General features: G+C 36.5%; 1 protein-coding gene and 1 pseudogene across 1 annotated transcript; both read left to right on the forward strand.

Moving 5' to 3' along the window:
- Positions 1–16662: 16662 nt before the first annotated feature.
- Positions 16663–18495, forward strand: LOC149266472 (heat shock cognate 70 kDa protein-like). The gene has a single exon (XM_089408365.1). It carries the CDS (start codon positions 16663–16665, stop codon positions 18493–18495), a length of 1833 nt encoding a protein of 610 aa, XP_089264491.1.
- Positions 18496–23687: 5192 nt separating this feature from the next.
- On the forward strand, positions 23688–24245 carry LOC149266473 (heat shock 70 kDa protein 18-like; annotated as a pseudogene).
- The last annotated feature ends 204 nt before the right edge of the window (positions 24246–24449 follow it).

Here is a 24449-nt window from a genome sequence, read left to right on the forward strand (position 1 = left end):
GGCAAACATTATCTTCCTGAATTTTTAAGAGACATCCTGTTTAGGAACTTGAATTTTAAACTCACAGGGACTTTTGTTTTAGATTTTTAAAGTGAAAGGTCAGACAAGTTGTTTAATGTTTCTGAATCAACTTTGAATAACGTCTTAGGTATTGATTTTAACTTATGATTTATTATTAAGTACTTTGTGGAATGTTATTATTAAGTATTTTGGGAATGATATTAGAAAGTATTTATGTATTTTTATTTATAAATTTATTTAATTTAATTTATGATTTAATATAAAATATTATGAGAAGTCTAGTCAATAAAGGGATGTCGTATAAATTTATTTTAATCTAATATTTACTAAATATTTAGAAATTAGAAAAGTTAAAACAAAAACAGGTATATATATTGGGATGTTTTATAGATCTGGAATTAAGATGAATCTATACTATTTTTATGAATCAAAATACATTTGCGTGAACATTAATATAATTATATACAAAGCATATGGATTATTGTACTTAACTATTGATAAAAATGGCAATGGTTATATTAATGAAAATAAAACCCACTAGTCAGCTCTACGAAAGAGAGTCTGAACTAGGAGAATCTGGCTCTGCAGAACGCTCTACATTGTTCATCAACATTACACATTAAATAGAATACATAGTTTTAGGGAAGTTAGAACAACATCCTAAGAAATAGAAACTAATTCCTATCCTGAGGCTATGTGAACCAACTCTACCTATTCTAGGATATTCTCCATTATCTTCAACACTCCCCTTTAATGGAGAATGGGTTCACATATATGCCTAACATCTCCCTAAACATTTGAAACTTAACTTTTCCAAGGGGCTTAGTGAAAATGTCCGCAACATTATCACATGTATTACAATATTCCAGATGAATTTCTTTATATTGCACTTTCTCCCTTACAAAATGGAATTGAGTATCAATATGTTTCGTGTTTTTGTGAAACACCGGATTGATGGCTAGCTTGATTGAACTTTGATTGTCACATCTGATTGTTGTTGTGGCTATCTGTTCTTCCCCAATATCCTGGAGAAGTCTCCGCAACCAAAGTGCCTCGCATGGTGCTGCACATATGGCTTGATACTCTACTTCTGCTGAGGACAAGGAGACTCTGTTGTGCTTTTTGCTACTCCATGTGATCACCTCGGATCTAAGACTGAATGCATATCCTGTTATAGATCTACGATCATCTTCATTTCCTGCCCAATCTGAATCCGCAAATCCTGCGAGTATAACATCAGAAGAGTCAGTGTAAATAATTCCATAATCTACAGTACCTTGTAGATACCTCAAAACATTCTTCACTGCATTCAAATGGCTTCCAAGTGGTTTAGACATAAATTGGCTTAGCACGCTGACTGCATAAGCCGAATCAGGTCTAGTGGTGGTTAGGTAGATCAGAATCCCAACCAGATGTTTGTAAAGTGTTGCATCTGCCGCTTTTGAGCCATCCTGACACTGCAATTTGATGTTATGCTGCAATGGTACTAGTGCAGACTTGCACTGATTCGTTCTAAACTTCTCTAACCGGCCTTTGACATACTTTGCTTGAGACAGAAATGTTTGACCTGAATCTCTCTAGATATCGAGACCTAAACAGTATATGAGTTCACCGAAATGCTTCATCTCAAACATCTGTGACATTTGCTGCTTGATTTCATCAATTAGATATATAACATCACCTATAATTATCAAATCATCTACATATAATGAAATCGGCACTATGCACCCTTGTTCATCTTTCATGGTGTAAATATTAAGGTCAATCTTACTTCTATGATAGCCAGCTAGTAGAAAAAATGAATCAATTTTCTCATATCATGACTTGGGAGCTTGTTTTAATCCATAGAGTGCTTTCTTCAACCTATAAACTAAATTTTCTTTCCCCTTCTGGACAAACCCTTCTGGTTGCTCTAAATAAAACTCTTCTTTCAGTTCTCCATTCAGAAATGCAGACTTTACATATAGTTGGTGCATCATCCAACGTTTTTTGGTAGCTAAGGCAATTAACATTCTAATGGTATTCAATTTAGCTACAGGGGCGAAGGTTTCTTCATAATCTATCCCTCCTTTTGTGTGTACCCCTTTGCAACCAACCTAGCTTTCAGTTTTTCTATAGTTCCATCTGCATTGATTTTCGGTTTATATAACCATTTGCAACCTATGAGCTGTTTTCCTCTAGGGAGTTCTACCAATTCCCTAGTGTTGTTTCTGATTATTGAATCATATTCCTGTTCCATGGCTATTTTCCATTCATTACTTTCATTTGCTTCTTTATAACTAGATGGTTCAACAACATTCATCATACTAGTTATAAAAGCATTTTCCCTATATCTTGTAGGTATTTGAGCTTTCCTACCTGATCTCCTGAGTGGTGGGGTAGTGGTTTCAAACCTTATTTCTTCCCGCTACTGTTGTTGTTGTTGTTGTTGTTGTTGTTGTTGTTGTAGTTGCTGCTATTGCTATTCATCCTCTGCCTTTGTTTGTTGTTGATCCTGATTGTTCTTTGCATCCTCTTCTTCAAAGTATGGAATGTCCCATCCATCATAGTGCTTATTAGTTTCTTCACTATCTTGCTCATGGAATTTAACATCTCTACTAACAAAGATCTTGTGAGTAGAGCGATTAAATAATCTGTATGCTTTATATGACGAACAATACCCTATAAAAGTGCATCTGATGGCATTTGAGTCTAATTTCTTTCTATCTTCCTTGGGTATGTGGGCAAATTCTTTACATCCAAATATTCTTAAGTGTTTTACTGCAGGCTTATATCCATACAAAGCTTCAAAAGGAGTTTTAAACTCAAGACTTCTTGTAGGACTCCTATTTTTTAAGTAAACTGCAGTACTCACTACTTCAGCCCAAAAACCATTTGAAAGATTCTTACCTTTAAGCATACTTATCACACATTCCGCCAGAGTTTTGTTCTTCCTTTCTGTTACTCCATTCTGTTGTGGAGTATGGGGTACTGTAAATTGCTGCAAAATTCCATGATCTTTACAATATCTGATCAGCTCATCTTTCCTATATTCTCCCCCTTGATCAGAACAGAGATTTTTTATATGTTTCCTTGCTTGTCTTTCAATCATATTTTTAAACTACTTAAAGTATTCAAATGTATGACTCTTCTTACTTAAGAAATACACCCAAGAAAACTTCGTACAGTCGTCAATAAAAAGTAGAAAATATACTGCACCTCCTAATGATTTTGTCTGCATGGGACCACAAAGGTCTGTGTGCACTAACTCCAGTATATCCCTCTGTTTCTTTTCTACTCTAACAAGGAATTCTTCCCTATGCATTTTTCCTAAAGTACAAGCCTCGCAATCATTATGTCCTTGCTTTAGCATGGGAAGATCTCTTACCATTTCTTTCCTCTGTAGTAACAACAAATTATTGTAATTGATGTGGCCAAATCTCTGGTGCCAAAGCTCTTCTGTAGTCAGGCTCACTGCTGTCAATGCTCGAACCGGTGTAGGTCTCACATCCAGCTTGTATAGTCCTCCTGTTCGGATTCCTGTAGCAATTGTCTTCATTCCATCTAACAGATCCTTAATGTAACAGTTAGATTTAAAGAATTCAACTTTCAAATCTTGATCTGTAATCATAGATATAGAAGTCAAGTTCTTAGTTATGCCAGACACATACATTACATTATAAATTTGTTTGATATTACCATAAGGTAGAATAACAGAAACTTTCCCACATCCTTTGATTTAATGACTTCTGTCATCTCCTAGGTAAATCTATGTGCCTTCGTTGATCTCTTTAAAATCCTCCAGCGAGTGCTTGTTTCCTGTCATGTGCGAAGTATGTTTTGATTGCATTCACATCACCTTGGTGACTCCACACCCCTCTCATTATCATTCATCACCCTATATTTTTAAAGGCCTCATACTCGCTCAAACACCTCTCAAAAGAAAGCCCCATTTGTATCTAACCCTCAAAAATTAATTTTCAGGATAGTATGGAAAGAGAAAACTCCCCCTATCTATGCTACCATCTCACCAGCCTTTGCAGCTTCCTCCTCCAATTCTCAGCCCATTGTTTGTCATTATTCAGGATTGGCTCCTAAGATCTTGACATACCCTACTTCCCCTCCAACCACTATGGTCTTGACCCCAGTTCCTCAAGAAAATTTTAATCCCCCTCCACTAATTCAGATGGCTCTTCCAAACTTTTTTTTAAATAAGTATGCACCTCTTGATTTACCTCAGCCCCTAAGTGTTATGCCCCAGGACTACTTAAAGATTCTGCCTAGGTTTAATGGGGAAGATGAAAATTCTGCTCAGAAACACATTCAAGCCTTCTGTGCTTTTGTTGAGAACCTAAATGTAGAACAATTGGATGTGGTCCTGAGACTTTTTGTATAGTCCCTTGATGGAGAAGCCAGAAAATGGTTTAAAGCCCTACCAAATGCCTCCATCACCACTTGGGAGGAACTTGAAACCTCCTTCACACAAAAGTGGGGTGAGAAGAGAAATCATGAGTACCTCCTCATAGAGTTCAATGCCATCAGGAAGAAGCCAAAGGAGGATATCTCAGAATTTAATAAGAGGTTCAATAAGTAGTATAACAACTTGCCTATTGAGATAAAGCATCCTCCAGTTGTTGCTCGCGTAGCTTACTTGGGACCCTTTGAATATGAATTTGGTTTTACCTTAAGAGAAATGAATTCTCCCACTTTAGATCAACTCCAAGTCGATGCTCTTGAAGTAGAAGCAAATTTTGCCTCAACAGGGAACTCAAGTGGAAAGAAGGAAACAACTGGGAATAGAAGAGGTAAAGAAGAAGCTTCCTCCTCTGGTTAAACAAGAGAATCACCAAACCTAAAGTTGGAGGAGCTATATAAACTCATCATGAGTTTGTCACATAAGGTTTGAAAGATCAAAATTGAGAACAAGAGTCTCTCCAAATAGAATGCTCAAGGCAAAAACCAGGGATATAACCCACAATATAGAAGGCCTCCATTATAGATACTGTCAAGGGAAATAAAGGAATAGCCGGATCAAATCCCTCATCCTCTATATGTAGAAGATGATCCCGATGAACAATGGTTAGATACATAGGAGATGCAAGGAAACTTATATTATGTTTTCTCTGAAGAAGAACATGGAAATATCGCTCACGAGGAGGCCAGTCATGATAAAGAAACAACTACACCAAAGGTATGATCTAATATCTTCAAGAAATAGGTCAAGGGAGCCAGAAAAATAAGAAGAAACTGCCCCCCAAACTATTCCCTCAGTACCAGATAAAGGGAAAGGTAAGCTGAATCCTGACCCTGCTAGGGTAAAAGTCCCCTTGAATAAGGAAAGAAATAGCTCAGAGGGGCACACAACAAAGGAGGCACCTGTTCTATAGAAAAATACTGGTGGTAGTGAAGGAGAAGAAGAGCCAAGAGGTATATAAAAGACCCAATCTACATTCAACCTTAAAAAGGAGCTTGAAAAGGTAAATATTGATGTTCCACTAACTGAGCTTCTAAAGCAGCATACCTATAAATCTCAAGTATCTCAATTAATGCATCCATCAGTCTCATCACCCACCGATGATTCTCTAAATATTTAGTAAGAAAGGCCCATGGTGGTCTTTGGGCTGTATGTGGAAGAACTTGATCCTTCTACTGCACCTTTCTATGTGACTCTGGGAATCCATGACCTTCTTTTGCATAATTGCATGTTGGACTCCGGAGCCTCCCACGACCTCATGTTTTTGGAAGTAATGGAATAGCTTGGCTTGCAAATCACCATGCCCTACAAGGAACTATACTCCTTTGACTCCAAGAGAGTCAAATGTTTGGGAATGATAAAGGATTTGGTGGTGAACCTGGCTCAGATCCCGATGAAGAACGTGGTAATGGAAATAGTAGTGGTATATATACCCCCTCGTTTTGGCATGTTTCTATCTAGATCTTGGGGTTCCAAGGTGAGGGGCTCTATCAAGTTGGATCTAACTTATGCCACCATTCCCACCTTTGGAGGAGAACAAAGGAGGCTATATAGATAATCCAAGTTTGTAAAAACTGTGGCCTCAGCTAAAGGCTCAAAAAACTCCCCATTGTATGGAAAAGAAATCGACCTCTCCTCTCTACTCCTAGAGGAATATGAGTCTATATTAGAAGAAACATCAGTCCACCTAACATGGCAGTTAGAACATCAGCATGCAAGTGAAAGCAAAGTATGGAAATTATATTTTGATGGAGCCAATTCAAAAGAGGGAAATGGAGCAGGAGTATTGTTGGTATCTCTTGAGGGCTACCTGATACCCCTCTCATTCAAGTTGGATTTCGAAGAAACTAACAATGTGGCAGAGTATGAAGCACTGCTCCTTGGGTTATAGACTACAAAAAATATGAATATTGAATGCTTAATAGTTAATGGAGACTTTGAGCTGGTCATAAGATAAATCAGAAATCAATTCTAGGCCAAACACCCTAGACTGAGGACCTACCACAATGAAGTGTGGGATTTAATTGAAAACTTCTTCTTGGCTTTTAATATCCAATTTCTGCCCAGAGAAGGAAACAGAATGGCTGACTCCCTTGTTGTAGCTACAAGAACTTTCAGACCCTCTCAAAATCCTCTCCTCAGATATGAGGTGGAAATCAGGTGTAGACCCTCCATACCTAATAAAATCAAGCCCTGGAAGGTATTCGAAGATGACGAGAAAGTGAAATGATTCATAGAATTCATTGGGGAGTTTTCTAACTCCACCATCGATCAAGAAGAAGAAGCATATCAAGAAACCACTTTGTGGAAAGATGCAATGGATGGGAAAAAAAATTTGCAATTGAAATGGAATACTATCCCTCGCGGGCTCATCCCACTAGAAAGGATTTTTAATAAAGACGAGATAGCCACCAAAAAAATGGCTCATGAGTTGGATGATCAAGTAAAAGATTGCAAAATTGGTTCAGAGGAGGAGCCCCATATGATCAAGTTGTCAAAAGTAATCCCCTTGCATTACAAACAGAGGTATTTAGATCTTTTCAAAACCTACAAATATTTTTTTTCTTGGTCTTATGATGATTTGAAAACGTTTGATATTAACATCATATAGCATAATATTCCTTTGAAAAGCAGAATGAAACACTTTAAGAAGAAACTCAAACAGATAAATCCACTCCTACTCCCCTCCATTGAAAGGGAGGTAAGGAAGTTGCTTCGGGAAAACATCATAGTACCTTTAAGATACTCTGAATTGGTAGTGAATCTGGTCCCCGTTCGGAAAAAGAACGGAGAGAGAAAGCTATATGTTGACTTCCAGAATCTAAACAGGGTGTCTTTGAAAGACAACTACCTACTGCCCAAGATGGATAATATATTGCAGAAGATGGTTGGTTCAGCCAAAATGTCCATGATGAATGGGTTCTCTTGATAAAATCAATGGGAACTTCAACTCGAGGATCAGGAAAATACCAGTTTCACCACCCCATGGGGAACATTCATGTATGCTCGCATGCCTTTTGGGATGATAAATGCAGGGGCCACATTTCAGAGAGCCATGGACATAGCTTTCGTGGGGGAGAAAGAAAAATTCATGGTGGTCTACTTGGATGACATCACAGTCTTTTCCAAGACTAAGGAGGAACACATCCTCCACTTAAAACTCACCTTTGAGAAGTGTAGGAGATATGGTCTCTCCCTGAATCCTAAGAAATCTCAGTTCACCCTAAGTGAGGGGAAGCTGCTAGGACATATAGTAGCGCAGGAGGGTGTGAAGATTGATCCTAAATGAGTTGAAGCCATCAGCCACATTCCTCTACCCAGGAATAAGAAAGAAGTCCAAGCCTTCTTGGGGAGAATAAATTTCTTAAGGCGATTTATACCCAACTATGCAGAGATAGTCAAGGGTATTATAGACATGCTCAAGAAGGGAAATGAAGTCAAGTGGAGCCTTGTCCCTCGTGATTATTTTAGTAGAATCAAAGAAGCTTTGGTTGAAGCCCCAGTGTTATCCAGCCCCGACTATTCAATGCCTTTCTACATCTTTTATTTCGCCTCTCCACATACCATCGTTGTACTGCTGCTACAGAAAAATAAAGCGGGTTATGAGAAGCCCATCGCCTTCTTCAGCCAAGTCCTAAGGGACATTGAGCTAAAATATAACATATTGGAGAAACAATCATATGCACTGGTCAAGGCTCTAAAGGCATTTCACGCATATGTGCTGCAATAAAAAATCACAACATTTTTCCCAACGACAGCAGTCAAGGACATCTTGGTGCAAGGAGACAGCGAAGGAAAGAGGAGCAGGTGGATTGTGAAAATACAAGAATACGAGCTAGAAATAAATCCTACCAAGCTCATTAAAGGTCAGGGGCTGGCAAAGGTTGTATCTGAATCCAACTGCCAAGCACTAGGGATAAACTTGATCACAAAGGAAGGTAGACCAGAGGATCACCAGAGCAGTAAAACATTTGAACAGAAAATCTATGCCAAATATGAGGGATCACCTTGGTATAAGAACTTCGTTCATTATCTCTTATTCCTAAGGTGCTAGTTGGGGCTAGATACATCCAAATACTGAAGCCTGAGATTACAAGAGCAGAAATATATCATATCCAATGGCCTACTCTACTGGAAGGACCCTATGGGGGTATTTTTGTTGTGTTTGGGGTAAGGGGAGACCCATAAAGTGATTGGGGAGTTTCATGGAGGAGTTTGTGGAGGCCATTACAGCTAGAAGACCACAACACACAAAATCCTCAAGGATGGACTCTACTGGCCTACGTTGTTGGGGGATGTTCATTCCAATGTCAGGATGTGCCAGAAATGCCACGTGTTTGTGGAAAGGCAGAAGTCTGCTCCTCTCCACTTGATTCATGTGCATGTGGAGGAGCCTTTTAGAAAGTGGGGACTAGACTTCATAGTGTAGATAAACCCACCATCCAGTGGCAAAAGAAATCGATATTAACAGCCACTCAATATTTCACCAAGTGGGTAGAGGCCATCCCAACTATAAATGTTACAGACTCAGTGGTGATAAAATTCATGGAGGAGGACATATAATATTATCTCGCTTTGGTTGTCCTTTCAAGATCATCACTGATAATGCTCAGGTCTTTAAATCTGCCAAGTTCACCAACTACTATCATAAATATAATATCACGAGTGAGCACTCCACTACATAGTACCCTCAAGGAAATGGCTTGGCTGAGTCCTCAAACAAAGCTGTGGTGAGGGTGTTGAAGAAGACCATCACTAAAAATCAAAAGAACTGGGACTCCCAACTGAATTTTTCTCTATGGTCCAACCGAGTAACACCTAAATGATCAACTTGAAATCACCTTTTGAGCTAGTGTATGGAAAGGTTATTGTTTTCTCGATCCACCTAGTAATGCTAGTTGCATGGTTTCTACAAGAAGCCGAGGAAGAGACAAGCTCCTTGTAAAGAAGGATAAATTAGCTGGTTAAGCTTCAAGAAAATAGAGAACAGGTGGAGGCCATCATGTCCAATTACCAAAAAAATATGAAATCTTTGTTTGATAAGAAGCCCAAGGACAGACCTCTTCAACCAGGATATTTAGTTCTTAGGTGGGATGTCCGATGGGAGGACAAAGACAAACATGGAAAATTTGATCCACTATGGTTTGCGCCTTCAGGATTGCAGAAGGGAGAGGGAACAACACATATCTTCTTGAAAACTTGGATGGTGAATTGTTGGAACTACTAGTAAATGGTCAGTTCCTCAAATTTTATTTTCAAAATTAGAAGTACTTGTCTTACACTCATTGTAAATATCTGGTGCATGTATTGCAATTGTTATTTGAATTTTCATTTTAGGTAAAAAAATTCTACTTTCATGAAAGTTATATTTTGATTAGAAGTGACTCCATGCCTAAAGGAGTAGTTCACAGTGTGCAGGTTCTTAGCACCTTGCTAGCAAGGCACTGTCCCTAGGTGGAGCCAATGTTGTCACTCACTGCTCACTCACTACTTTGAAAATGATCAACTGTCTAAAATGCATAAGAATAGTGAAGTTGAAGTCATTTACTGAGCCACAGAAGCTATCAGAGCTTGATTATACCATCTCCACTGCATAGTTCTCGGAAAGAGTTTTTCAATGGTATATAAAAGTCCAAAAAAGGACTCTTAGATCAGAAGTTAGAGCCTATTGAAGATTACCTTTGGAAGACCCAGAAAACAAAGAAAAAAGCACTAAGGGATGAAGAAAAATCGCAATCAGAGGTCTGAGACAAATCAAAATCGCAGATTGGGCTTTTTGGCAGGAAAAGGATACTAGCGGGGTGCAAAAACAACGATCTTCCGATTTCCGATATTGCATATTGGTAGTCGACGTGTCTGAGCAGAGCATTTATCGGCATATCGGCAGTCAGGGGCCCCGGGCATAGAACATCCCGCAATATTGGCGATCGACGCATCGACATATCGGCAGAGCAAAGGGCTACCACTCTAAAAAACTTGCGGGGGGCGATTGTGCGATGTAGTGTTACATCATCGGGGGAGGCCGAGAATCATTTACAAAGGAAATGTGGAACAAAACCAAGACTGGGCTACCACCTTCTCTCTCCTCCATGTGGCATCGACGCATCGGCATATCGACAAAGTCCGAGAAATCGGTGATCGACAGGATTTTCATTCCAAGACCATGCGGGGGCTCATTCTACGATACAATGTAAAAGCTTAGGAAAAGGCCGAAAGCCAAAAATAAAGGAATTATCTGGAAAAACAAAGGTCGGGTCGACCCTTCTCTCTCCTCCATGTGGTGGAATACGGTAAGTCTCCCAGTCCCGTAGTCCCGCATCCTGCAATATCGCTATATCATAGTCCTACGACCCCGCATCCCGTAACATTGCAGTCCCCCACACTCCAAAACCTTGCATTATCGCTAATTTGCAATATAGTGTTACATCATTGAGGGAGGCCGAAAACCATTTACAAAGGAATTTCATTGAAAAAACAGGGTTGGGCGGACCCTTTCTCTCTCCTCCATGTGGCAGTATGACGAGTGATGTGGAAGTACGGAGGTTGATGTGGTCATATAGGGGACACATGTCATTTAGTTTCAGCATTTTCAGGGGTCCTATGGGGCCATTTCCTAGTGACACATGTCACCAGTCACAAGGTCACACGTGGCAGTGATGATGTCACCCAGCAGATTGGCGGTCGCAAGTGTCTTAGGGAAAAGCTAAAGGTAAGGTGCATTCAGTGCTGAGATGCGGGATTCCGAATAACAAAGGAAAAGGCCCCCTGCACAGCAGTGGAAATCCTTAGTGCCTGAAGGGCTAAGCCCCTAGTTCCAACCCCCGGTCATATGAGGAAAATTACAAAAGGGGCTATAATAAAGGGGGCTAAGGGGGAAATAAAAAAACGCCCGTTTCGCCTATTTCATAGATAAAAATTATGTGCCCAAGAGTCTTCTCTGTTACACTGTAATACATAGCCCCAGGCTAGATTAGGGCACTGATTGTGTTCAGTAGGACTTTAAAGGAAAAAATGACAAGGTCGGCGCCGAAAGTAGCTGTAAGACTACATATAGAAGATCGAGCATTCAAAACCAGGCAGATACGACTGTCAATTGTATTCAGCATGAATTTAAAGGAAGAAATGACAGGGTTGGTGTCGAAAGAAGTTGCAGCAGTAAATCAAGAAGAGGGAGCATTCAAAACCAAGTATGGGCGGACTCAGAAATGGCTCTTTCTGACCCGCTTCCAAGGTCGGCACCGAAGGGACTAAAGGCAGAAATGACAAGAGTTAGCTGAGGAGCACAAGAGAACATACCGTGAACTAGATGTAGCCCGAAGCTAAAGTAATTACAGGGAAGGGGCGCGAAGATATTGCATTAATGTTTCATCTCTTTTGTGACCTTGTGATGTGCTTTCCTTTATGAGGCAATTATTGTTTTTATGATGTGATTTGGACACAGGGCCTTCCCTGGCCAAGACAACAAGCTGATCTGACAACTAAGACTCGGCCCAGGGATTTTTTTTATTGTATCATGATTGATAATAGACCCCCTCTTCTTATAAATAGGGGTAGAAACACAGAATAAAGGTTCCGAAATTTGCAAAGAAAGGTTGATATTTTTGTGAGACTGTATCACTTAGATACATAGATCTTGCAGAATATCACAGGAGTAGTGGTGATTCACCCTTTTAAGTATTACAGTGTGTTAGTTCGTGTTTTCATCCATTTTGTCTATTTTCTCCTCTGAATTCATGGAACAATAGATGCCAGAATATTTCATACTTGCTTACAAATTCATTTGCATTGAGCTGTTAATGCACATGCATGTTTGGTGGGTTGAAATTATATCTTTAAATTGCACTACATGAATCATAGCATACAACTTCTTTTATGTCCATTATATCTACCTGTAACTTAGATAATTGTAGCAAATCTCATGGTTTCAGGCTCTATGTTTTTAATATAGAATTCTTGGTGCTTTGAGCTCTACATTTTGAGTTATCCCTTCTCTTTGTCTTCTCTCATTTATTCCACAAAGCTGATTAAACTGTAAGCCTTTGAAGTGCTCAGCCTCCACTATTTTCTGTTATATTTCTGGGAACCGTGTATGTGTAGAAATACTGAAATACTTGACTTGTATCTTTGGATGAAAGAACCAACTCATGTCTCTTATATATGTGTATAGAACATGAGTGATGTCTCCTCCTACTTGAGAATCATTTGAGTCAAACCAATCTAGATGTACCCAGGCACTAGTCTTGTAAGCAATCTAAGGTTGTCTCTGGGAGCTACAACACCTCTATAGTAACCTTCAGGGAGGCAATTTCGCTATCCCCACAACACACAAGAAAACATCCACTGAGACACAAGGCACGCCAATTCTTGGACCAAACGCTTGAGACAGAGTATCCAACACATAGGCACTGCCACCCCCTACAACACCACGAGCTATACCACCTCCAGTAGCCTCCAATGGACTAGTAACTCGCACCTTCTAAATTCCAACGTAACTAGAAATACCAACTTACCTAAACCACCTTAGGCCGCACTGTGCATGTGTAGAAAAGCATGAGGTGTCACCTTTGGAGAAGAACAATGATAAATTTACACTACCAAGAGTCGAAGAGAAAGCTCGACAATTGCTATCCTGCTCTGAAAATCCACCATTGTTTCTTGCAACACAAAATCCATAGCAATGAGCCATCCCGCTCCTTAGATAATTGTTGTCCACACTTGCCTACAAATTAAGATGTTTCACACGAGCACCTTTACACCCCCAGTATGTCATTTTAGACGAGAGGACATGGAGATCATTCCTCCACTAGCATGTCAGTTATTTGCAGTCATAGGACTCAATTTGCCACGTGCTCCTGTATTCTCATGCCATCGAGGATTTTACAAAAATATTTTGATTGTCAAAGAAGTTATGATTTTTAGGCATGTGGTATTGATAAGCCATGGTATAAGCAAATGATATTGTAACAAAGCCCATTCACAAGCTCATAATATCAATAGCAAAGTGGGGGTGAATATCCATGGTTAAGAATCTTGTCATATTGTTATTAAATATTTTGATTGTGAAATAAGTTATGGTTTTTTTGGGCATGTGGTATTGATAAGCTATGGTATTGGCCCATGATATTGTAAAAAAGCCTATTTATGAGTTAATAATATCCATGGTGAAGTGAGGGTGAATATCCTTGGTTAAGAATATTTTCATATTGTTATAAAATATTTTGATTGTGAAATAAGTTATGTTTTCTTGGACATGTGGTATTAATAAACCATGGTATTGGTCTATTGTATTGTAATAAAGCCTAGTTTTTACAAGTTAATAATATCCATGGTTAAGCATATTGTCATTATAAAATATTCGGGGTGAATATCCATGGTTAAGAATCTTGACATATTCTTATAAAATATTTTGGTTGTGAAATAAGTTATGGTTTTTTGGCATGTGGTATTGATAAGCCATGATATTTCCCCATGTATTCTAACAAAGCCTATTCACGAGTTAATAACTAAATCAAAATATAACAAACAGAACTTTATTATTTTTATTGCTTTAGCTTTTTATTATTAATTGAGCTAACATTTAAATGTTTGCTCATGGTATCACTTTTATTTTTTTATTTTTCATTATTTAATTAAGCCTACATTTAAAATTGTTTACATACTTATATTACAGCTACACATCTATCCTATACCGGGTTGTAGAGCGCCTCTCAACCCAATGACAACTGTTCATGTGAAATTTTAAAAATTAAAAAAGGACATAACTACTCTAAAATAAATTTCAACTTTTGATTTGTGAAACTATTAATAATATTCTAGAATATTTCATGGATGTTAAATTTCCACCATCCACTATATAATTATTGATAATTAAATTAAAATTTTATAAACCCTACTGCATAAGACAAATTTATCAATATGAACAACAAAATTGAAAAAATTTACCACCATTAAAAATCCACAACATTTTAATGTTTTTATACACGAATTGAGAGATATATTAATAAATTTTTATATAAGTTTGGAATATATATATATTATAGACGAAATGGTCTTTCTCACACCATTTTTCTGGTTAATTTTATTCAAAATATGACGAAGATTTTTAAAAATTTGAGTTTATATTGTTTAATCTGCATGTCCGGTTTTAATACATTTATGTATTCAAAATTTTGTTTTAGAGAACAAAAAATATTGAAATTGTATTGCGGGATTTTGGTGAATTCCGGTGAAAAAACTATTTTGTCTATAAGTCAGACTAAGCATATATATATAAAGAGAGGGATGTATTAAAATTTGGTGTGTGTATATATATATAAAGAAAGAGAGGTATTAAAATTTGGTGTAGATATAAATGATGTATAAAATTAATATAATAAATGATCCGCACATTCAACAATGGATAAATCATTGAATCTAGCTTTTGCCTGAAAGATGAACCATATTAATTGGTTAGAAACGTGGAATGACAATTTAAGATGTGATTAATCTTAAGACATTATCAAAATTATGTATATTTATTGGTGGCTTATTCATCACTATAGTTTAGCCAGGCTCTTGAAAAATAATGGAAAGATGTGATTAATCTTAAAGGCATTATCCAAATTATGTATATTTATTAGTGGCCCATTCATTACTATAGTTTCCCCAAGCTCTGGGAAAATAATGGAAAGATGTGATTAATCTTAAATACATTATTCAAATTATGTATATTTATTGGTTTCCCATTAATTACTATAGTTTAACAATGCTCTTGGAAAGCAAGGACTACATAATAGCTAGTACATGCGGCTTAGTTTGAATATAGCTTAATTAAATTAAAAAATAATAAATACGAAGATTTAATCACAAAAATAAAACCAATAAAATGTTATATTGTTAAATGTCATTATCAAAAATTAAGAAATATGATTAACTAATATTGTTTACATTAACATATATACACTTTAATATATATATATACATGTATGTTTTATTTTTTATTAATATATAGTTTTTTATAATTAAATTTATTAAAATATGTTTTTAATATAACATTAATTCATTGTTATAATTCATGAAATTGGGAATAATAGCAAAAAACAAAAATTAAATGATTAAATAAAAAATGAAATAAAACTAAAAACAAAAAATTAGTAACTAATAAAAAGGAAAGTTACTGAATAACCCATAATAAGACCTCAACCAATCACATTACAAATAAATAAATTTTAAAAAAATGATTTCCCAATGTTAAACTATGGATAAAAGACATAAATTTTTAGTCAAAAACAAAACTAATAGAGAGTTAAAGCAAAACTGAATTAGTAACTGAAAATATAATAATAGAAATTCTAGAAGGTATAATAAAATTTTAAGATTTTAATAAAATTTGGCAATAATTTTGAAAAACTCTATTACTATAAAATTAGTTTCAAAATTTAAAGTGGTCTAAAATATATAAATTTTTTTTATTATTGCAATTTCCACATCAAGGTTATCAGATTTTTTTAGGATAAAATTCTCTAGATTCCCATATCTAAGAAATGTGGAAATTTCCATGATTTTCGGGAAAAAAAAAGTCTCGTTAGGCTATGGCTTTTAAAGGACGGGGAAATCTGCCGCTCTGTGAACAACGCCCAATCATTCTATATACGCGAGCACCTGCCCAGTGAATGATGCATAAATCTGTAATACGCATTTTGGAATCACGGGTATTTATTGCTTGCCGTCGGGGATTGTAGGGGATTATCATGGACATTTCTTGGCGCAGGCAGGGACTTGTAGGTTTCTGCGGTGTGTTTATTGCTGGCCTTGGCCTTGGTGTGAACGCTGGTAATTGATTTTGAAAAAATATAGAGGCCATGATTTGTCAATGAAGTTGGTTCGGAGTTTTATTTTTGTATTTTTTCAATTAGTAAAAGAGAAGGGGAATTGGTAAGGTCTCTTGTTCAACTTTTTACTCCTCTGATTACCCGACACCGGTCCCAGATTCAGTTAGAATTGGCACCAGAGGGAACAGGTGTGCTCATGGGAGTCGAATCGGGATCTCCTCCTGGCATGCACTCAGCCACCCTATCGGGCAGATTGTTATATCGTCCGTGAGATTTTTCCGTATTACTCGGTATGGTTATACATTTGCATCTTAAACCTGTTATTCATGGTTTTGTTTTGCCAATGTGCAGGGACTTAGTTTGAATACCATAGGTGCAATGAGTAAAGGCAAGGCAATCGGCATTGATCTTGGAACAACTTACAGCTGCGTAGCAGTATGGCAGCATGATAGAGCCGAGGTTATTGTCAATGATCAGGGAAACCGAACCACTCCTTCCGTTGTTGCCTTCACTCCCTCAGAGAGATTTGTTGGAGATGCCGCCAAATATCAGATTGCGAATAATCCCCACAACACCGTCTTCGATGCCAAGAGACTTATTGGAAGGCGATTCACTGATTCCTCTGTGCAGAGTGACGCTCATCTATGGCCCTTCACTGTTGTCGCCGGAGACAATGGAAAGCCTGTTATCCAAGTTCATTATAAGGGCGAGAGGAAGATGTTTGCAGCCGAAGAGATCTCTTCGATGGTATTAGTTAAAATGAAGACGATAGCCGAAGCATACCTAAACTCTGATGTCAAGAATGCCGTGATCACCGTGCCAGCCTATTTTAGCGATTCTCAGAGGAAGGCTACTAGAGACGCGGCTACCATTGCCGGTCTTAACGTCATGAAAATCATTAATGAACCAACCGCTGCAGCTATAGCTTATGGGTTTCTTAGGGAGGTTTATTCCTCCTATGGAAGAAAGACGATCTTGATTTTCGACCTTGGTGGAGGTACATTTGATGTTTCGATTGTTACTGTTGAGGGAGGTAAATTTGAGGTGAAGGCCGTTGGAGGGGACACGCATTTGGGTGGCGAAGATTTTGACAATCGGATGCTCAAATACTGTGTTGATAATTTCAACAGAAAATACAAAAAGGACATGACCACAAGCGCCAAAGCCCTCCGGAAACTCCGCTCAGAATGCGAAAGGGCAAAAAGAAATTTGTCTTCAGTGGTAGAGACTGTGATTGATATCGACTGTCTCTATGAAGGTCTAGATTTTCACATGCAGATTAGGAGACCCAAGTTCGAAGAGCTCAATACTGATTTCTTTGATAAGTGCATGCTAATCCTCCACCAATGTCTGCAAGACGCGAGGATGAGCAAAGAGCAAATTAACGAAGTGGTATTAGTCGGAGGTTCTACTCGCATTCCAAAGGTGCAGGAACTCCTCCAAATTTTCTTCCATGGAAAGAAACTTTGCAAAAGCATAAATCCTGATGAAGCTGTTGCATGTGGCGCTGCAGTTCAGGCAGCTGTCTTGAATAATGAAGGAATCTACTTACTCCTTCAGGAAGTCACACCTTTGAGCCTTGGAATCGAAGTTGCAGGGGGTGTCATGTCTGTAGTCATTCCGAGAAATACTCCCATTCCAACTCAAATGGGGCTTTATTACTCTACGGCGCGTGACAATCAGATAGAAGTTCATTTTAGTGTCTATGAAGGGGAGAGAGCAATGACTGCGGACAACAATTTGCTGGGTAGATTTCAGTTGAGGGGAATTCCGGCAGCCCATTGTGGAGTGCCATGCCTTGCAGTTGTCTTTGAAGTGGACGCAGATGGAATTCTGAAGGTGTCAGCATGGGAGATGCGTAGTGGGGTAAGCAATTGCATTACTATAACGAACGATGGTAGTCGGCTGAGCACAGAGGAGATCGAGAGAATGATTGGTGATGCCGAGAGATTCAGAAGGGAGGATGAAGAGGTAAAGAAGAAGAGTATTGCCAAAGCGAATTTGGAGAATTATGTTTATAACATGAGAAGCAGAGTGAAAGAGGCCCAGATCCAGGGAAGGATCAACGCCAGAATGGCAGAAGATATTGTCCAAATGCTGAATGGTGTAGAAGAATGGTTAGCTTTGAACCGGTGTGCACATCTTTATGAGTTGGAAGAGAAATTGACAGGTTTGACAATGAAATGCTTTGCAAATTACATTGCATGTTGATTTAGGATGTAGTAGTTATGATATAGTTCTCTTTCATAATGCAGTAAACATTATATTCCACAGTGATATAATGTTATGTCATTCTCGTTTGAGAACAATATAGGCATTTTTTTATGCCCTTTTATGATTGGAAGCTGTGTTATTTATCCAAATTAAGATGGTTTGAGGGCCCAAACATAAAACTCTGGGGATTCTTGTATGCCCTTGTATTAACTTAGCAAACATTATCTTCCTGAATTTTTAAGAGACATCCTGTTTAGGAACTTGAATTTTAAAGTGACAGGGAATTTTGCTTTAGATTTTTAAAGTGACAGGGACTTTTGTTTTAGATTTTTAAAGCGAAAGGTCGGACAAGTTGTTTAATGTTTCTGAATCAACTTTGAATAACGTCTCAGCAATTGATTTTAGCTTATGATTTATTATTAAGTACTTTTTGGAATGTTATTATTAAGTATTTTTGGAATGACACTTAGGATTTTTTATTTATAAATTTATTTAACTTAATTTATGATTTAACATCAAATATTATGAGAAGCCTAGTCAATAAAGGGATGGTGTATAAATTCATTTCAATCTAATATTTACTAAATATTTAAAAATTAGAAAAGTTAAAACAAGAACAAGTATATATATTGGGATGTTTTATAAATCTGGAATTAAGATGAATCTATGCTATTTTTATGAATCAAAATACATTTGCATGAACATTAACATATTTATATTCAAATCAGATAGATTATTGTACTTAACTATGACCCTAGTGAAGATGAATTCTCATTTAAGTTAAATAAATAGATCGATTTCTGTCACATGTATAACTTTGTTAAAGTGATTTGCATATTTATGAGATTCAATTTAGAGATGGTGTTTATATTGATGTAGCTAAGTGTTTTATTTAAGGAGATTTGACTAAGAACTTTATTCACACAAAACTAACCAAACCCATAATTATATTGGCAACAACAAAAAACCCCTTAAACTCACCAAGTTTATTTACCTAACTACATTTGTATTTTATACTTTTGGGTGTAAATAAATCAGAAAAGCTATGTGGCAGAAAACACCCCCCAACCCATTTACCAGTGTCTAAAACAGTCTGAGTCATTGTAACATGTATGAAATGACTTTGGAAATGTTATTAGCTATATTATATTGCATTTCCCAATTTTGGTAATATTGTATGGTATGATTAGTGGTGTTTCCATGCCATTTCAATGCAAATCCATTTTGTTTTGGTGTTTTTTCTTTTCTCTCTATATAGGCTCATCCAAGTGCTCAAGAAAAGAGTGGAACCAAAAAACCACACAAGTAACCACTAATCGACATATCTCTATTTCATTTCAGGTATTTAATTAACTTATTTACAATTATTTGAGATTTTTTTTTTTTATATAAATGGTGCTGCAACCGAAATGGAGGTTCATCTTTTTCTGGACAAGCATTTTGTATTAAATTAACTTATTTACAATTATTTTAGGAAAAAAAAAACAAAATCTTTTTTTTATATAAATGGTGATGCAGCTGAAGTGGAGGTTCATATTTTTCTGAACAAGCATTTTGTATTATTTTTTTATAAAAGTGAATTGTATTCGTTCATCTTTTCTGAACAAGCATTTTGTACTTTTGTTGATAAAAGTGAATCGTATTCACATAAATAATTGTACTTCGCTTTAATTCATATTTGTATTTCATTTTCAGTACATGTAAGTTTATATATCAATACGTATCTTTTTCCAATTCACGCTTTAGTCTTTTCTGAACAAACATTTTGTTTTATTTTTGTTGTGAATCGTATTTACATAAATAATTGTATTCTATTTTTAATACATATAAGTTTATATATAAATAACTATTTCATTTGTAAAAAAATTTATATTTAATTTTTTTTAATATTTTATATATATAAAAATTATATATATTTTTTGAATATTATATATATATATATATATTAACAGATTGATTATCATATAAATGTATGGACGCAGACAGATTATATTTCCCTCAATGTACCCATTTTGGAGAGTGCCACATTTCCCATTTTGGAAATATTTACAGGGCGTGAGCTCTCTTTGTTTGCATGACCTTAAAGTAGTTCAAAATAACATGATTAATAAGTTCTCTTTGTTTACATGGCCTTAAAGTTGTGAAAACTAACATGATTGATAGGTTTATCTGATTTTGACACTTTATCTTAAAGCCTCACATAACCAAGTGTTAAATTTCTCAACATATTCTCTTGGCTATTAAATTTAAGTTCTCTTTGTTTACATGGCCTTAAAGTTGTGAAAGCTAACATGATTGATAGGTTTATCTGATTTCTTCTTTAACTTTTTCGTATGAAAAAAAAAGATAACCCAATTGATTTTGACACTTTATCTTAAAGCCTCACATAACCAAGTGTTAAATTTCTCATGGTTATTAAATTTAAGTTCTCTTTGTTTACATGGCCTTAAAGTTGTGAAAGCTAACATGATTGATAGGTTTATCTGATTTCTTCTTTAACTTTTTCGTATAAAAAAAAGATAACCCAATTGATTTTGACACTTTATCTTAAAGCCTCACATAACCAAGTGTTAAATTTCTCAACATATTCTCTTGGTTATTAAATTTCTCAACCTATTCAAAAGATTAAAATAATTATGGGGCTTCCACAAACCCAAAATATTTCCGAACTCCCTAAGAATCTCCTAACAGAAATTGATCGTTGATCGTTTCAAGTTCACAAAAGGTTCCCTAACTCCTTAAGAATCTCCTGACAAAAATGGATCGTTTTTGGACAAGCTCCAAAGCTTTCAGGAGCAGGGATACGACGGTATAGGATCCAAGTTACTATACATTCTTTCCTGTTATATGAGGTGGATCATTGAACCCAACCCTAAAGCATGCTTTCCATATTGTCGTAATTTGGAGGAAGTGGTGGATGAAAATGATTCCTTTAGACTGGTGAAAATAAAGAACGTTTGCCTTAATCATCCAATCTACTTAGGTCGTATTATACCCATATTGTGTTTAACATTATTTAATTGAGTAGTAGGCAGTGTGAAAGTCGTGGACTTTTAGCAATATGAATTTTGTTGTATTAGATCGTATAAAATTTCTAATCTTAACTGTTAATATTTGTCATTGTCTAGCATCGGGGTGGACCTTCTCTTATCTGAACAATTTGAGGCTTTCAGACCTTCTCTCGCCTTTTAACCCACTACCTCCAGTAGTCTGGTTGATGTTTATTATTGAGAATCACTCCCTTTTTCCTTGATTCAAGAGTTATTTCCAGTAATATTGAAACATTTGTGATGCAGAAACCTCAGGTCTGCAGTGACTGTGTTCAACTGCTCAATACAAATTCAAATAGTCACCTTCTAGCTTAACAGAACAGCCAAAGACTGAATTTCGAGATCTGAGAAGGAATCAACAACTAACAGGGAAAACAAAAGGAAAATAATAAGGGAGGAAATGGTTGGTTAATGAAGTTTGTTAGGAGGTGGTTTTGAAACCTTTTAAATAAATGGGAAGGGGAATCGGCAAGGTCTATGCCAGACGATCGGTTCAACTTTCAACTCCTATGAGTTATCCCATACCCTTCCCAGAGCTAGAGTTGGCACGAAAAGGGAACAGGTGAGCTCATGGGAGTCGAACCGGCAACTCCTCCTAGCATGCACTCGGTGATCCCATCGGGCCGATATTATATCTTCCGGGAGATTTTGCCGTGTTACACTTAAACAAAGTGAAGTTATTCGGTAAGGTTTCTTCATCTGCATCTTAAACCTGGTATTCATGGTTTTGTTTTGCCACTCTATAGGCACTTGGTTCGAAGGATTGCTGTTTGTTCTTGGGATATCACAGTGGTTGTTTTGTTTTCAGGTATGATTCAAACCATAGTTACCAAGTTCTCCATACAATACTGATAAAACATAGTTACCAACTTCTCCATGCAATACTGCAAAATTTAGAATATAAAATTTTTAATTCGAAGAAAATTTGATAGTATACATCTTAAAGATTTGAATATATATATTTTATTTTTTCTAACAATGAAATATTATAATCATTTTCTTTCTAATTCATTTTAAATAACTCTATAATATAACAATTTTAAAGATGCAATTCACTTTAAAAAAACACTCTCATCTTTTGGGAGAGAATTTAAATCTAAAATCTAAAAGTTAAAAAATCTAACAGCTATCTACCTATTATCTAATAAATAAATAGATATTTAAAAAATCACCATTCTAAACTTATTTATGTAGCATTTGTCAAAATAGAAATATATTTAAAAAATTAGTAATAATCTATTTTCAACCCTTCTTTATTTTTCTTGCTTTCTTGACTTTCCTACCTTCCAAAGCAAGAGCTAATTTGAAAAATATAAATTTTCCAATTTCACAATTGTTTCTATTTTTCTTCATTTCCTATGTAATTTTTTTAAATACCCATCTTTATCATTATTTATATATTAAGACTGTAACATTATATACCCACAAATCTTGATCAAAGGAGACACTTATATTTATCAGTTTCATCTTCCAAACAGAAAATTAGAGATGCAAGTATATTTATCAATTTCATCTTCTAAACAGAAAATTAGAAATGCAAGTATATTTATCAATTTCATCTTCTGATCAAAAAATCAAAGCGAACAACCATCAACAAAATTCATTGCATTTTCTCATTGAGTTTGCAAGAGAACCCACTTCAAACCCAATTTCTGCCTCAGATAACACACTCCATCAGCACAAAATCTAGACTCATATCAACAACATAACCAATAACAAAATAAACAACTTAACCAGCTAAATAGTCAAATTTTGATAGTAAGTAACAAAAGTCAATATGTACAAAAACAAGAAAAATGTAAATTTTTCCGTATATTTACAAAACATTCTCTCACAATTAGCCCATAACTTCAACCTAATCCATAGCTATAACCAATGTTCAACATTAAATTTATGATTCAATTTTGTCGACCAACACAGGAAGACGGCATGAGGAAATGTCTGTACCTAAATTTAATTTTGTGGCAAAAACTAAAAACACAGCCTGACGAAAAGTCAAAGTCAACGTTCATACCCACCAACTAACGAATCGAGTTGCATCGAACTATTCGCTATTCGAATCGAATTGGTGAATTTTCGAATTTTTTGCGCGGGCGAATTTGGTAGCTATGATTCAAACCTCTGAATCCCATAGGTGCAATGACTAAAAGCAAGGGAATCGGCATAGATCTTGGAACAACTTACAGCTGCCTAGCAGTTTGGCAGCATGATAGAGTGGAGGTTATTGTTAATGATCAGGGAAACCGAACCACTCCTTCCATTATTGCCTTCACACCCTCTGAGAGATTTGTTGGAGATGCCGCCAAATATTAGATTGCAAATAATTCCCACAACACCGTCTTCAAAGCGAAGAGACTTATTGGAAGGCTATTCACTGATTCTTCTGTGCATAGTGACACTGAAATATGGCCTTTCGCTGTTGTTGCTGGAGACAATGGAAAGCCCGTTATCCAAGTTAGGTATAAGGGTGAGAGGAGGATGTTTGCAGCCGAAGAGATCTCATCGATGGTGTTAGCAAAAATGAAGGCGACAGCCGAAGCATACTTAAACTCTGATGTTAAGAATCCCGTGATCACAGTGACAGCCTATTTTAGCGATTCTCAGGAAGGCTACTAGAGACGCGGCTACCATTGTCCGTCTTAACGCCATGAAATTATTAATGAACCCACCGCTGCAGCGATATTGTTGGAAAATTAATCTCAATCATAGCGTTAAACACACTGACCGTAGCGATACTTGTTAAATGGATTTTGGCAAGTTGCGGATTGATTTGCGGGCTGAAGGACAGAACTTTTGAGCTATTCTCCATTCCGCAACACATGAGACCATTCAGCAACACATATCAAGCATTTTAGAATGAATGTAAATTTAATGTAGGCTTGGTAATTAAGTATGGTTAGA

The sequence above is a fragment of the Pinus tabuliformis genome, chromosome 6 (genome assembly GCF_031772625.1).
Source record: "Pinus tabuliformis cultivar Carrire ecotype Pingquan chromosome 6, CPIR1, whole genome shotgun sequence".
Classification (NCBI taxonomy): Eukaryota; Viridiplantae; Streptophyta; class Pinopsida; order Pinales; family Pinaceae; genus Pinus; species Pinus tabuliformis.

Coding starts and splice junctions, on each gene's coding strand:
- LOC149266472 (XM_089408365.1), top strand. CDS start 16,663: ATGAGTAAAGGCAAGGCAATCGGCATTGATCTTGGAACAACTTACAGC.